Source organism: Erythrolamprus reginae, chromosome 3 (genome assembly GCF_031021105.1).
Source record: "Erythrolamprus reginae isolate rEryReg1 chromosome 3, rEryReg1.hap1, whole genome shotgun sequence".
Lineage (NCBI taxonomy): Eukaryota > Metazoa > Chordata > Lepidosauria > Squamata > Dipsadidae > Erythrolamprus > Erythrolamprus reginae.
The window spans coordinates 100,480,825-100,493,860 of NC_091952.1; the positions used below are offsets into that span (position 1 = coordinate 100,480,825).

The following is a 13,036-nucleotide window of genomic DNA, read 5'->3' on the forward strand; positions in this document are numbered from 1 at the left end:
CAATTCCAAACTGACAAGGAAGGCAAGTCCATTTTACCGCTGCTTCTAATGGAATGAACTGTGTGGGAAATAAAATAAATGCAGATTAGGGTGGACTGAAGAATTCCACACCATATCAAGGTTAGTTCAGAGTAGATTAACTAGCAGACCCTTATTGCTAAATGTGTGGGCTTTAAGAACTAAGAGTCACCTCTGTTGTCAGGCATGGGGGAATTCCCCCTAGGCTTATAGAATTTATACATGGTATGTTTGTTGGTATGATTGGTCTTCTAAAATTGGGGTTTTTTAGATTACTTTTTAATATTAGATTTGTTACATTGTTTTTTATTGTTGTTAGCCACCCCGAGTCTTCGGAGAGGGGCGGCATACAAATCTAAATAAATTAAACTAAACTAAACTGATTGACAAACCCACATAAATGATGGATATCAGAGAAGGGATTCCAGGAGGGTTAAATCAACCAAAAGAATTACATTGAGAATGTGCAGAAGAAAGTAAATATCTACGATGCAACTCATGCAACTCAATTAGGCAGAACACAACTTCCTTCCAACAAGGCTGAAAAATAAAATGTGATCACAAATAAGATAAAATAGAAAATAAGATTAAAATAAAAAAATCAAGACAGACTGACTAGGTTCCACACAAAACTGACTAACTATCACACAAACAAACAGCACCCCTACATTTTAACCATGCAAATCAGATCAATAGAGACTTCTCAGAACTCTAGGTGCTTCAGGTTAAAGGCAAGTTGCTATATTTGGGTTTTATCATGCTTGCCCTCTATTATCTTCCCTAACTGAAATGCTTCAGATGACATAGGTTAGATTCGGCAAATAAACCATCATGCAAAGTACAGCTAATCCTTGATTTACAACCATTTGTTCAGTGTCTGTTCAAAGTTACAATAGCACTGGGGGGAAAAAGACTTATGGCCACTTTTCACACTTAATGATCATTGCAGCATCGCCATGGTCATGTAATCAAAATTCAAACATTTATTAACCGACTCAGATTTATGATGGTTGTGATGTCCAGGATCACATGATCACCTTTCGCAACCTTCTGACAAACAAAGTCAATGGAGAGCCTAGATTCACTTCTTTGTTACTAACTTAACCAATAATGATACATCTTCCTATACATCTTCATCTAATTACCGAATGTGGCAAGTCTCTGTATCAACAGTTTTCAAATTAGTGGTAATCCTCAGACTAGAATATTTGTGGGCTCCAAGAAATGAAATTCAAAACCAATGATGATGCACTATTTCCAATGAGGACCTGCCAGAAAGGCATAGATTAAGTATCATCCTACTATCAATTTTCCCCTAAGATCTTTTTCCATAATACATTTAAGAGAAAAAAGTTTTTTTACAGAATTGATTTTTGTGGCATATAATGCTGCTCTACAATAGATACTAAATCCCTGCTTTTTCTAGAAAAAGAAACCAGCCTTTTTTATATCAATACTAATAGTACTTAGACTTATAGAAACATAGAAGACTGACGGCAGAAAAAGACCTCATGATCCATCTAGTCTGCCCTTATACTATTTTTTGTATTTTATCTTAGGATGGATATATGTTTATCCCAGGCATGTTTAAACTTATACTTATACTAAACACTTATAAAACTGTTTCATAGTGCTTTACAGCAGTAAGTGATTTACAGATTCAGTCTATTGCCCCCAACAATCTGAGTCCTCATTTTATCGACCTCGGAGGGTGAAAGGCTGAGTCATATTACATTTACTGTATTCTCATGGACCACCACTGACTTCTCTATATGGGATGTGTTGGTTTTTACTTCCCATCATCCCCAACTAATGTATTTGGCCACATTTTCTAGGAATGATGGTAGGTAAAGCTGAACCATCTTAGGGTCTGTTCTGGGTCCTATTCTTTTTAATATGTTTGTGAGTGACATAGGGGAAGGTTTGGTAGGGAAGGCTTGCCTATTTGCCGATGACTCTAAAGTGTGCAATAGGGTTGATATTCCTGGAGGGGTCTGTAATATGGTAAATGATTTAGCTTTACTAGATAAATGGTCAAAGCAATGGAAACTGCAGTTTAATGTTTCCAAATGTAAAATAATGCACTTGGGGAAAAGGAATCCTCAATCTGAGTATTGCATTGGCAGTTCTGTGTTAGCAAAAACTTCAGAAGAGAAGGATTTAGGGGTAGTGATTTCTGACAGTCTCAAAATGGGTGAGCAGTGTGGTCGGGCAGTAGGAAAAGCAAGTAGGATGCTTGGCTGCATAGCTAGAGGTATAACAAGCAGGAAGAGGGAGATTGTGATCCCCTTATATAGAGCGCTGGTGAGACCACATTTGGAATACTGTGTTCAGTTCTGGAGACCTCACCTACAAAAAGATATTGACAAAATTGAACGGGTCCAAAGACGGGCTACAAGAATGGTGGAAGGTCTTAAGCATAAAACGTATCAGGAAAGACTTAATGAACTCAATCTGTATAGTCTGGAGGACAGAAGGAAAAGGGGGGACATGATCGAAACATTTAAATATGTTAAAGGGTTAAATAAGGTCCAGGAGGGAAGTGTTTTTAATAGGAAAGTGAACACAAGAACAAGGGGACACAATCTGAAGTTAGTTGGGGGAAAGATCAAAAGCAACGTGAGGAAATATTATTTCACTGAAAGAGTAGTAGATCCTTGGAACAAACTTCCAGCAGACGTGGTTGGTAAATCCACAGTAACTGAATTTAAACATGCCTGGGATAAACATATATCCATCCTAAGATAAAACACAGGAAATAGTATAAGGGCAGACTAGATGGACCATGAGGTCTTTTTCTGCCGTCAGTCTTCTATGTTTCTATCTGGAGATCCCTAGTTTAAGGAAAGGCTGGATGAGTCATTCAGTATTGGAAGTTATTGAGGTCAGTGTTAAACTACTGGATTTCGCCTCAGCCTTTTCCACTCTTGTAAAAATTGGCAGGTTGAGTGAGACACCCTCTTTTCATGCATTACCTCATCAAATCCCATCTTCTCAGGGCGTTTTGGAGGAACTGTGACAAACGTGGAGGGTTCAATTGGAGGATGGTCAACTGGAAGAGATTAAGAACATTAATTCCTATTACATTACAGTAATGCTGAGGGGTTTTAAATGTATTCATACTTTGAGTAAAACAGACGTGAGTTCTGTGTATTGCTGAGCAGCGTAGCTGTGAGGTGCTAGTCAGTAGCATAAAGCAAGAAGAATTCTTCCTTAGTTTTAAACATACACTTTTGTAAATGTAGTTAGGATATTGCTATAGCAAAGGAATAAAAGTTGATGAATAAAGCAGACCGTGCAACTCTTTTTCAAACGATGGCCTATTCTTGCTTTTGAAAGGCTGCACTCAAAATATGCAACTTTCCGAAGCTAGAGCTGGTACAAAGTGCATCAGTGCAGTTCTTAGGGTCCCAAGGATGGCCCATTTAACACCCCTCATTCGCAAATTACACTGGATACCAGTTTGCTTCTGGCTGCAATTCAATGTTGTTGTTGTTGTTTTAGTGTATAGTACATGTTAGCTGTTGTGGTTAGCTCTGGCCCAGCTCCTGCCCCAAGGACTGTGGATGTGTGGGAGACGTCCACATGCTGCAGGCCTGTTTTGCCCCCGGTGGAATCTGCTGATGAAGGCTCCTCTGACCAAGAAGACATGAGTGACAGGGAGGAGGAGAGTGGGGCAGACAGCTCAGAAGGAGATCAATTATCTAGCTCTTCCTTGGATTCAGAACAAGGGTTAATGATACAGCCACGCATGCGGAGAGCGATGCATAGGCAACAACAACTGAGAGATTATTATCAAAGAAAATGAGGCCACCTGTGGTTGGGTGGGGCTGTGGTAATTAGTGAGGCTGCTATAAAGAGCAGCCTGTGGGTTTGGCCATTGTGGAGGATTATCTGATTGTTGTGTTTGGTGACTGCTTTACTGACTTTGACCTTTTGTGTGCTGATTTTTCCCCGCTTTGAAACTAAACCAGAGCAAAGTGTGTTTCACTTTGTGAAAGAAGAAGGACTGTGAATTGCCTCAAGGCTGCAAGCTAAGTATCACAGAACTGATAAGGGACTTGTACAAATTACCAGTTTGTTTGGAAACGAGTTCTCTGTGCTATACCAAAAGAGGGCTTAGTTTAAGTGAATTTTCATTATAAAGAACATTGTTTTGAATTTTCAAACGTGTGTGTGTCTGAAATTTGTACCTGTAAATTTTCAGGAGGATTCTACCAGAGAGCCCGACAGAACATTAGCCAGGGATCGCCAAAGTGCCAGGATGTCTCTGAGAAAGGATTTTTTTTTCCAGACGGTGTTATTTTACTGCCTGAATGCCAGTAGGCAATTGGGAGAGGCTTTTTTCATGTTTATTTCATTCACGGGAATTGATCCGCTGAGCTGCTGACCTCAACGGAGCACAGGCTCAGCATCTTACCACATGAGCCACCGCCCCAAGATGCTGGTAATCATATTTAAAGCCTTCGCCTTCATGGCATGGGCCCAGGCTATCTGAAGGACTGTCTCCTCCCACTGGGATTGTCCCACTTCACCATTGGTGGCAGAGGAGGCATACTGAGGACCCCATTGGCCAAGTATTCCTGCTGGTGGGGTCCACATGAAGAGACTTCTCTGCAGTTGCACCGGCCTTTTGGAATATCTTGTCCCCGACAGCAAGGTAAGCTGCAAGCCTGCAACCCTTCTGATCTTCCACAACTGTTTAAAAACTTAGCTCTGCCAATTGTCTTGGGATTCCAATGGCAGGATTTCACACTGGGGGTAGTTGTTAGATTAACAACAGATCCCACCCCTTCCCCTTCTAAGCTTATTGCCTCTCTCCTCATCTTTTAGCTCGGTTGATTATTTGTATTTTTATAGTATTGTATCTACAGTATATCAATGTTTTATAGTTTTATTTTTTTAATATTGTAAGCTGCCTACAGTTACTTTGTGGCTAATCAGTTACAAATACATAAATAAATCATGGTTCTATGGATTAATTGGATTTAATTAGCATCAATTAAAAGTGATTACTCTTCCTATGCAATTGTTATCACTAAATCAAAATTTGCAATATACTTATTGTTGTGGTTAGCTCTGGCCAAGCTCCTGCCCCAAGGAACATGTAGATGGATGTGGGGGAAACATCCACATGCCGCAGGCCTGTTTTGCTCCCAATGGAATCTGCCGACGAAGCCTCCTCTGACTAAGGAAGCGTGAGTGACAGGGAAGAGGGGAGTTTGGCAGACAGCCCAGGAGATCAATCATCTGTATCATCCTTGGATTCTGAACAAGAATTAATGACACATCTACGCATGCGTAGAGTGATGCATAGGAGACAACAACTGAAGGATTATTACAAGAGAAAATGAGGCCACCTGTGGTTGGGTGGGGCTGCTGTAATTAGTACTACAGATAAAAGTGCAACCTGGTGTTTTAGCCTCATGGCAGTTTATCTGATTTATTGTTTCGTCAAGATCGTGGTTTTTGTGCTGTTCAGGATTGTGTGTGGACTCTCTGGACTTTAGAATTGGACTCAATTTCCCAGTTATTGGGTAAGCAATTGGATTGCATTTAACCTGTGCCTTGTGTGTACCAGAAAATCCCTTTGACATTTAAAAAAGGAGCTGTTTCTATTTTTCTGTTTATAAAAACTTTTGAGTTTTCCTTTTACCGTGTGGTGTGTGTCTTCCTGGACTAATTACCCTGTAATTACGGGCGGTTGAAACACACCATCAGAACACATTGGAGGAGTTCTAAAGAGTTGCTTGTTAAGTTTCTGGGTTCTATATTACTATGAGTATACTTCCTTCCTTACAATAAAAAAAAGTTGTATTATTAAACTTAATTTACAGCAGTGGGCAGGTTGACAAGTAGTTGCATTTGAGGAAAGATTTCAGGAAAGTACTATTTATCCTGCCAGAGTGCAATTTGGTACTGTGAGTACCAAATTAAGAAAAATGAGACAGCGGTGTGTCATTAATATCCAAGATTCATCCATCAAAACTCTATCCCCCAATTCAAATTATGGGATCAGCTCCCATTAGGGCTAATCATAGTTTAGGAGTCTATAGCAACGTTTCCCAACCGGTGTGCCGCAGCACACTGGTGTGCCGCGAGACACCGTCAGGTGTGCCGCGGCGAGAGGCGGCGGAGGAGAGTGGGCGGATCAGGCGGGCAATGGGGCAGGGCGGAGAAGCCAGGGGCGCGTTTGGCCGGAGGCACCGTGGGGAGGCAGGGGCAGCCGCGGCTCCCTTTACTCCTACTGCCGCACCACCCTGCCCCTGCTCCCCACGGTGCCTCCGGCCAAACGCGCCCCTGGCTTCTCCGTCCTGCCCCATTGCCCGTCCGATCCGCCCACTCTTCTCCGCCACCGCCTCCTGCCTTGGGGCAAGGAATCCGAGAGTCCGGGACTGTGTGGCTTTGCGCCATGAAGAGAAAACGGCCGACTTTTCCCTGCTGCCGTTTTCTCTTCATGGCGCAAAGCCACACAGTCCCGGACTCCCGGATCGCTCGTTTCTCCGGTCAGCAAAGCCATCTGCCCAGGAAAGCGCCGCGCTGGCCGGAGAAGCGAGCAATCCGGGAGTCCGGGACTGTGTGGCTTTCGGCCGGGCTAACGGGAGGCGGTGTGAGGCCGGGCGCTGGGGACGTCTGGGAGGGCGAGGAGGCTGATGGCTGCTGCGCACTCCACTCTCTCTCCGGCTCTCTCTCGCTCTTTCTTTTTCTCTCTGTTGCTGGCGTGGTGAACGAGAGAGAAAGAGAGAGAGAGAAAAAGGAGGGGAGAGAGAATGAGAGAAAGAAAGCAAGAGAAAGAGAGGGAAAGAAAGCAAGAGAGAGAGAGAGAGAAAGGGGGGAAGGAGGGAGAGGGAAAGACAGAGGGAGGGAAGGAGGGAGAGAGAAAGAGAGCAAAAAAGAGAGGAAGAAAGAAAGAAAGAGGGATGGAGAGAAAGAAGGGAAGGAAGGAAGAGAGAGAAAGAGGGAGGGAGAAATAGAGTGAAATGGAGGAAGAGATATTTTTTTTGTCCAAACTTTTCTTTAGCCCCCCTGCCCCCCCCCCCCTTCAGTGTTCCCCAGAATTTTGAAAACATGAATAATGTGCCGCGGCTCAAAAAAGGTTGGGAAACACTGGTCTATAGGATTTGGTGTATGTGTCTGTACCTGTGTAACATCTGTCATGTCAGGTGTGCAATTTCACAAAAAGACACAACTGCTTAAGGAGTTGCCAGTGTGTGCTTCATGGATTCTTGTAAAGTCCAAACTATCTTTTCCCCTTTAAATCTTTAAATCTATGGTTAGCAGTAATGGAGACTGATAACTGGGTAAGCATTTTGGGCCAAGCCATGATTGTTTTGACCACGGCATGCAAAACATTGACTCAGCATGCTAAGCCAATATTAAACTATAGTATGGCTTAACATAGGTCTACTTAGCCTCTGATTTGCCACTATTACAAAAGTGCTTCAAAGAAAGGACAGAAATTAAGCCAGACAAGGGGATCTTGGTAGCCTAAGGCTGTAGACCCATTATAATATGCTTAGCATGTTTCTGGCCCAATAACAGATGATGCAATATTGAAATATTTATGTCTGTCATGATCAAAATCAATGTAGCACACAAATAATAGAGCTACTATATCTAGGTGGCAAAACTCCAGAGTATAGACTTATAGTTTGCTGCCATCTAATGGCTGGCTATTTTTAATAGCTATTTTAAAAATTTATCTAAAAATGAATTAGCTTTTCAGATAATCGACGTGCATTATTTTCCATCTTTTAGACCCATGAAGTTTTAACCTATTATCTAAGGAATTGTTATCATAATGGGACAGAGGGGTGGGAATGTTTGTTTCCAAAATTTATTCACTGCCCAATAGTTACCGCAATTAGAATACAATAAAAATGCAAAATCCATATCAATGGAAGCCAAATGTGGGACTTACTCATCGCTTCACTCAGCATGTGAATAGTATTGTCTGTTTCATCTTCTAGCATCTGGTGTGGCTTCAGTGGCACAGGAAGGTAACCATAATGTTCTCTGTTGCAAAGGTACATCTGAACTTCTGAAAATAGAAGGAACACTGTAGATGTAAGAGAAAAACTGTGGTCATAAAGAAAGGATGTTCCTATGGGGATCTCATCTGTCTTTTCGGGCGAGTCCTCCACCATCCTCAAGATTCCTCCGTGGCCTGCACTGGCTGCTGATTGGTTTCCGGTCACAATTCAAAGTGTTGGTAATGACCTTTAAAGCCCTTCATGGCATTGGACCAGAATACCTCCGGAACCGCCTTCTACCGCACGAATCCCAGCGGCCGATAAGGTCCCACAGAGTTGGCCTTCTCCGGGTCCCGTCAACCAAACAATGTCGTTTGGCGGGCCCCAGGGGAAGAGCCTTCTTTGTGGTGGCCCCGGCCCTCTGGAATCAACTCCCCCCAGAGATTAGAATGGCCCCCACCCTCCTTGTCTTTCACAAGTTACTCAAGACCCACCTTTATCACCAGGCATGGGGGAATTAAGACATCTCCCCCAGGCTTTCTTATATTTTATGTTTGGTATGTGTTCTGTCTGGGTGCCCCCAGACTTCAACACCAACTGGAAAAAGCAGCCAGACACGCTGGTAAAAGCAAAAGCACTTTATAGTTTGAAAAATAAACACAGAGAAAAACCTGTTCTTCCCAACAGGCAGGCTATGAGACTTCACAGCAGAGTCCTGATGGCCAGACAATACAGCAGACTTCTTGCTGGCACACCCACCACTGTAGAGAATAAGACCCACACCTTTTCCCCCCAAGGTTTCAGTATTCAAAGTCACAAACCAGAATTCCAAGACGCCAAAGATCACAGCCAGGTCCCAGGACTCCCAAAGATAATACTCCACAAGCCAGGAAGGGTGGGTCTGCCTTTTCAGCCTTTCCAGAGAGCACCACACCCAAACCCAGCTGTTGCCTCTTTAGTGCTGAAAGTACCTGGCTAATTGTCCCCTTCGTTGTATTGCTCTTCTCTGCCGGAGATCGATTATTGCTTGTGCATTTTCATCTAAGGAATCCAGGCTGCTTGCTGGGGAGAGCTCCCTCTCGGGGGACTCTGGCTGTCCTCCCTCTCCCTCAGCCTGAGATTCCTCCTCCCCGTCTGCCTGAACCTCCTGTTCCTCATCCTCCCCCTCTGAGCAGGAAGCCGGCAGAGGATCAGCCGTTCCCTGAGGGGCCTCAGACGGAATCACAACAGTATGTATGTGTTGTATGGTTTTTAAATTGTTGGTTTTTTAAAATATAATTTTAATATTAGATATTAATATTAGATTTGTTCCATTGTTATACTGTTTTTATTATTGTTGTGAGCCGTCCCGAGTCTTCGGAGAGGGGCGGCATACAAATCTAATAAATTGAATTGAATTGAATTCTTCTAAAGCAGTGGTTCTCAACCTCGGGGTTGGGACCTCTATGGGAGTTGAATGACCGTTTCACAGGGGTCGCCTAAGACCATGGGAAAAGACAAATTTTCATAATGTTAGGAACTAAAACTTCTATTCTGGCGCCTTATTTTTAAAATCTGCCCAATGAGAGGGACAAAGTGGGGGGGGTCCCTCTGACCTTCCTGCCAATCAGTTTAAAAGCTCTGTTGGGAGAATTGGTGCTAGACTTATGGCTGGGGTTCACCACAACATGAGGAACTGTATTAAGGAGTCGCAACATTAGAAAAGTTGGGAACCACTGTTTTTTTAAAAATTATTATTATTATTATTATTATTATTATTATTATTATTATTATTATTTATTAGATTTGTATGCCGCCCCTCTCCGAAGACTCGGGGCGTCTCACAACAGTAATACAAAAACAATATGACAGTGAGACAAATCAATATTAAAATAAAACATATCTAAAACCCCAACAATTTAAAACCATACAACACATACATACCAAACATAAAATATAAAAGCCTGGGGGAGGATGTCTCAGTTCCCCCATGCCTGGCGATAAAGGTGGGTCTTGAGTAATTTGTGAAAGACAAGGAGGGTGGGGGCCCGTTCTAATCTCTGGGGGGAGTTGATTCCAGAGGGCCGGGGTCGCCACAGAGAAGGCTCTTCCCCTGGGGCCCGCCAAACGACATTGTTTGGTCGACGGGACCCGGAGAAGGCCAACTCTGTGGGACCTTAGCGGCCACTGGGATTCATGCGGTAGAAGGCGGTTCCGGATGTATTCTGGTCCAATGCCATGTAGGGCTTTAAAGATCATTACCAACACTTTGAATTGTTTTAAAGGATCAAAGGCTCCACAGTCTCTACAACATGGCTGAGCTGTCCCTTCTATTATTCATACACATTAAACATGATACTGAATACAATGAACATATCTCTGCCCTCTGCCTCATTGATACAGACAAAAGAAAATGGCAGCAGGAGGAAAGGAATTATAGTACACCAAGCTTATGAGCAATGACTCTATTGTTCGATGTGTTGTGGTTTATATTCTTTATTTCGACATTTGTAACCAGAGTCAATCAGATTTGAGCAGCACAAAATTAATTAAATAAAGACCCCCCCCCCCCCCCACACACACACAACAGAGCAGTAAAAGAAAATGGAGGGTTGAATTTTGACAATATCTTGGAAAGAGGACAAGGACAGCCACAATGGCTTTAACTGAAAGAACACAAATTAAGAAGTGAACAAGCAATGGGAGCTGCCGAAAGAACATGTCTGAAAATGGGCCTATCCATTTTAGGAGGCTTGGCCAAAGAAAAAAAAATCTACGCAAGAATCTTGAAATACTGGATGTTTTTAAGAAGAGACTGAACAATCATTTGTCTGAAGTGATATAGGATTTCTGCTTGAGCAGGGGGTTGGACTAGAAGACCTCCCAAGTCCCTTTCTGCTCTGTTATTCTGTTCTGTTATTTTATCTCATTTCTTTTACAGGGCGTGACTGCCACAGTCGCTGATGCATCCACATCACAGTTGAGAAAAAGTGGTTTTAGATTTAACAAATGATGTCTTAAGGCCTTGGTTCATAAGATAAAAGTTCATAACTTTTAATTTGAAAGATGAGCTTCCAGGCAAGCAGGCATATTGATCTACATGGGCAAACTATCCCATTGGCTTTGTCACGTTGAATATTGCCAGCCTCAGAGACATTCAGTAATTAAATAGTTAACTGTGTGTGCTTTACTAAGATCCTCCTATTATGTTGTAATATCCTGCCACATCTAACATCACATCCTTCTTCTTCATCATCCTAAAACTCCATTCTCCATTCTACCTCCATCATGTAAAGACGTATTTGTTGTTTTGTCCACCGGGACATGTTTTTTTTTCTACTTTTATAATAAAAGAAATCTTGTTTTGAACAAATGACTGGGCTTCCATCTATCGCCTCTGCGGTGATTAAGGTTCTAACGGACTTAATTATTTACAAATCGTGATAGGCTTTTCTGTTGGCTTTCCATGTGCCAGATTAACAGTTTACTCCTAATGACAAATCAAGAATTACAACTAGACTACACTCTGTGAGGAGCAATTGTCTATCCTTATTTATTAATGAACCTGAATGCATTGACCTTGTTTATACAATGAGGTAGTCCTTGGCTTGTCCAGTCTTTGCATTTTCAACCAGCAGTGCTAAAATAAAACTCCTTGTGAAGCTCCTGAGCTACCAAAACATCAGGCAGAGGACTCATCATCATTCCCAATCCAGAATGCAAGAGCCTTTAAAAACACTGGGCCCTTGATGAAGAGGGCTGGGCCAAAGAACCAGCTGCAGCCCGACATACTATTTTTGTCCCATGGTACACAGGATGTGTTCCAATACACACCTGTCTTTTCTTTGGTTCTTGGGGCTTGGCAGGGGAACTAGAAACCATTGAAACCAATAAGAGGGAAAATAAAACATGTCCCAGTTACTGCAGTGGGCTGAAAAATCAAAGCAGCAGTTAAAATTTTCAGAAGATGCAAGTTAAGAAGCTGCAGACAAAACAAAGTACGTTTCCAGCATGAAGCTGAAAATAAATTGCAGGGTGTTTTTTGGTTTTTTTTAAGTTCTGTCTTTTTTTAACCAGCAGGGAAGAGAGGAATTCAAACTTGGTCATCTGGTCTAGTTGTGGCCCAGTTTATTAATAACAGAAGCATTTTCTGACATTTTAATATCCCAGGGTTGTTTGTGGAGAGAATTATTGTGTGTGTGTGCTCCTTTACAGTCTCCATACTCTACACCAAGCATCCGACTATAATTCTTGTCAGTTCTCAGTTCATCTGTTTAATGCCATAATGGAGAAGAGGTGGAAAATATTTTTCAGGTATCTGGTGTCCTCATTTCCAGTTTCATATCTACTTTCACTTATAAAATCATCATCATCAATCAATCAATCAATCAATCATGATACTATGTTTTAATTTGCCAAGATTCCATCTATACTTGAGGAACAATGTATTCTATTATTATTGAAATAGTGCTGAAATTTATTTATGATTTTTTTAAAAAAAATTGAAGCTCTCTTTATGTTTGATAATGTTACAAGATATTTAAAACTCTCCTGAATTCACAATTTTTAAATGAGGTTAGTTAATGGCTTCTTACCAGCTTGACGACTTGAGAAGGCAAAAACAATGATATCATCAAAGGTCCAGGTATAGTCTTGGTGTGGGGGATAAAATGCCAGCTTATCTGCTGCCTCTTTTCTCAGATCAATCAAGAAAGTGGAATGTATCATTGGGACTGCAAAGCAACCAGTTCTCTTCCATTCTCTGATCAGAGGATAATCTGGTGTCCTCTTGTAATAGCCCTAAAAAAGAGTGTATAGTATTAAACTCTTCTTTTAAGTCTCTTGCCTATAACAAATGACCTTGATCCTGCTGCCAATGTATTTATTCTAAAATCTGCTCATAAACTGAAATCTATCTAAGCTATTGTTACATTCAACACAGAATATATGCCAAACCAAGAAAGACATTGTGATTCTTCCAAGTAGATTTTTAAAAACTCTTTTTCACCTATAGACAGAATTTTGCCAAAGTAAAGCATGCTACCATTCCCATAAAGCACATACTC

The 13,036-nt window shown here is 41.9% G+C and overlaps 1 protein-coding gene across 1 annotated transcript in view; it reads right to left on the reverse strand.

Moving 5' to 3' along the window:
• Positions 1-13,036, reverse strand: part of COLGALT2 (collagen beta(1-O)galactosyltransferase 2) — an 83,767-nt gene that overhangs the window by 13,971 nt on the left and 56,760 nt on the right. The window contains exons 5-7 of the mRNA XM_070746304.1: positions 12,566-12,770; positions 7,940-8,059; positions 2,994-3,070 (exon numbers count right to left, since the gene is read on the reverse strand). Of these exons, the coding sequence (XP_070602405.1) occupies positions 2,994-3,070; positions 7,940-8,059; positions 12,566-12,770 (402 nt within the window). The remainder of the gene's footprint in view (positions 1-2,993; positions 3,071-7,939; positions 8,060-12,565; positions 12,771-13,036) is intronic.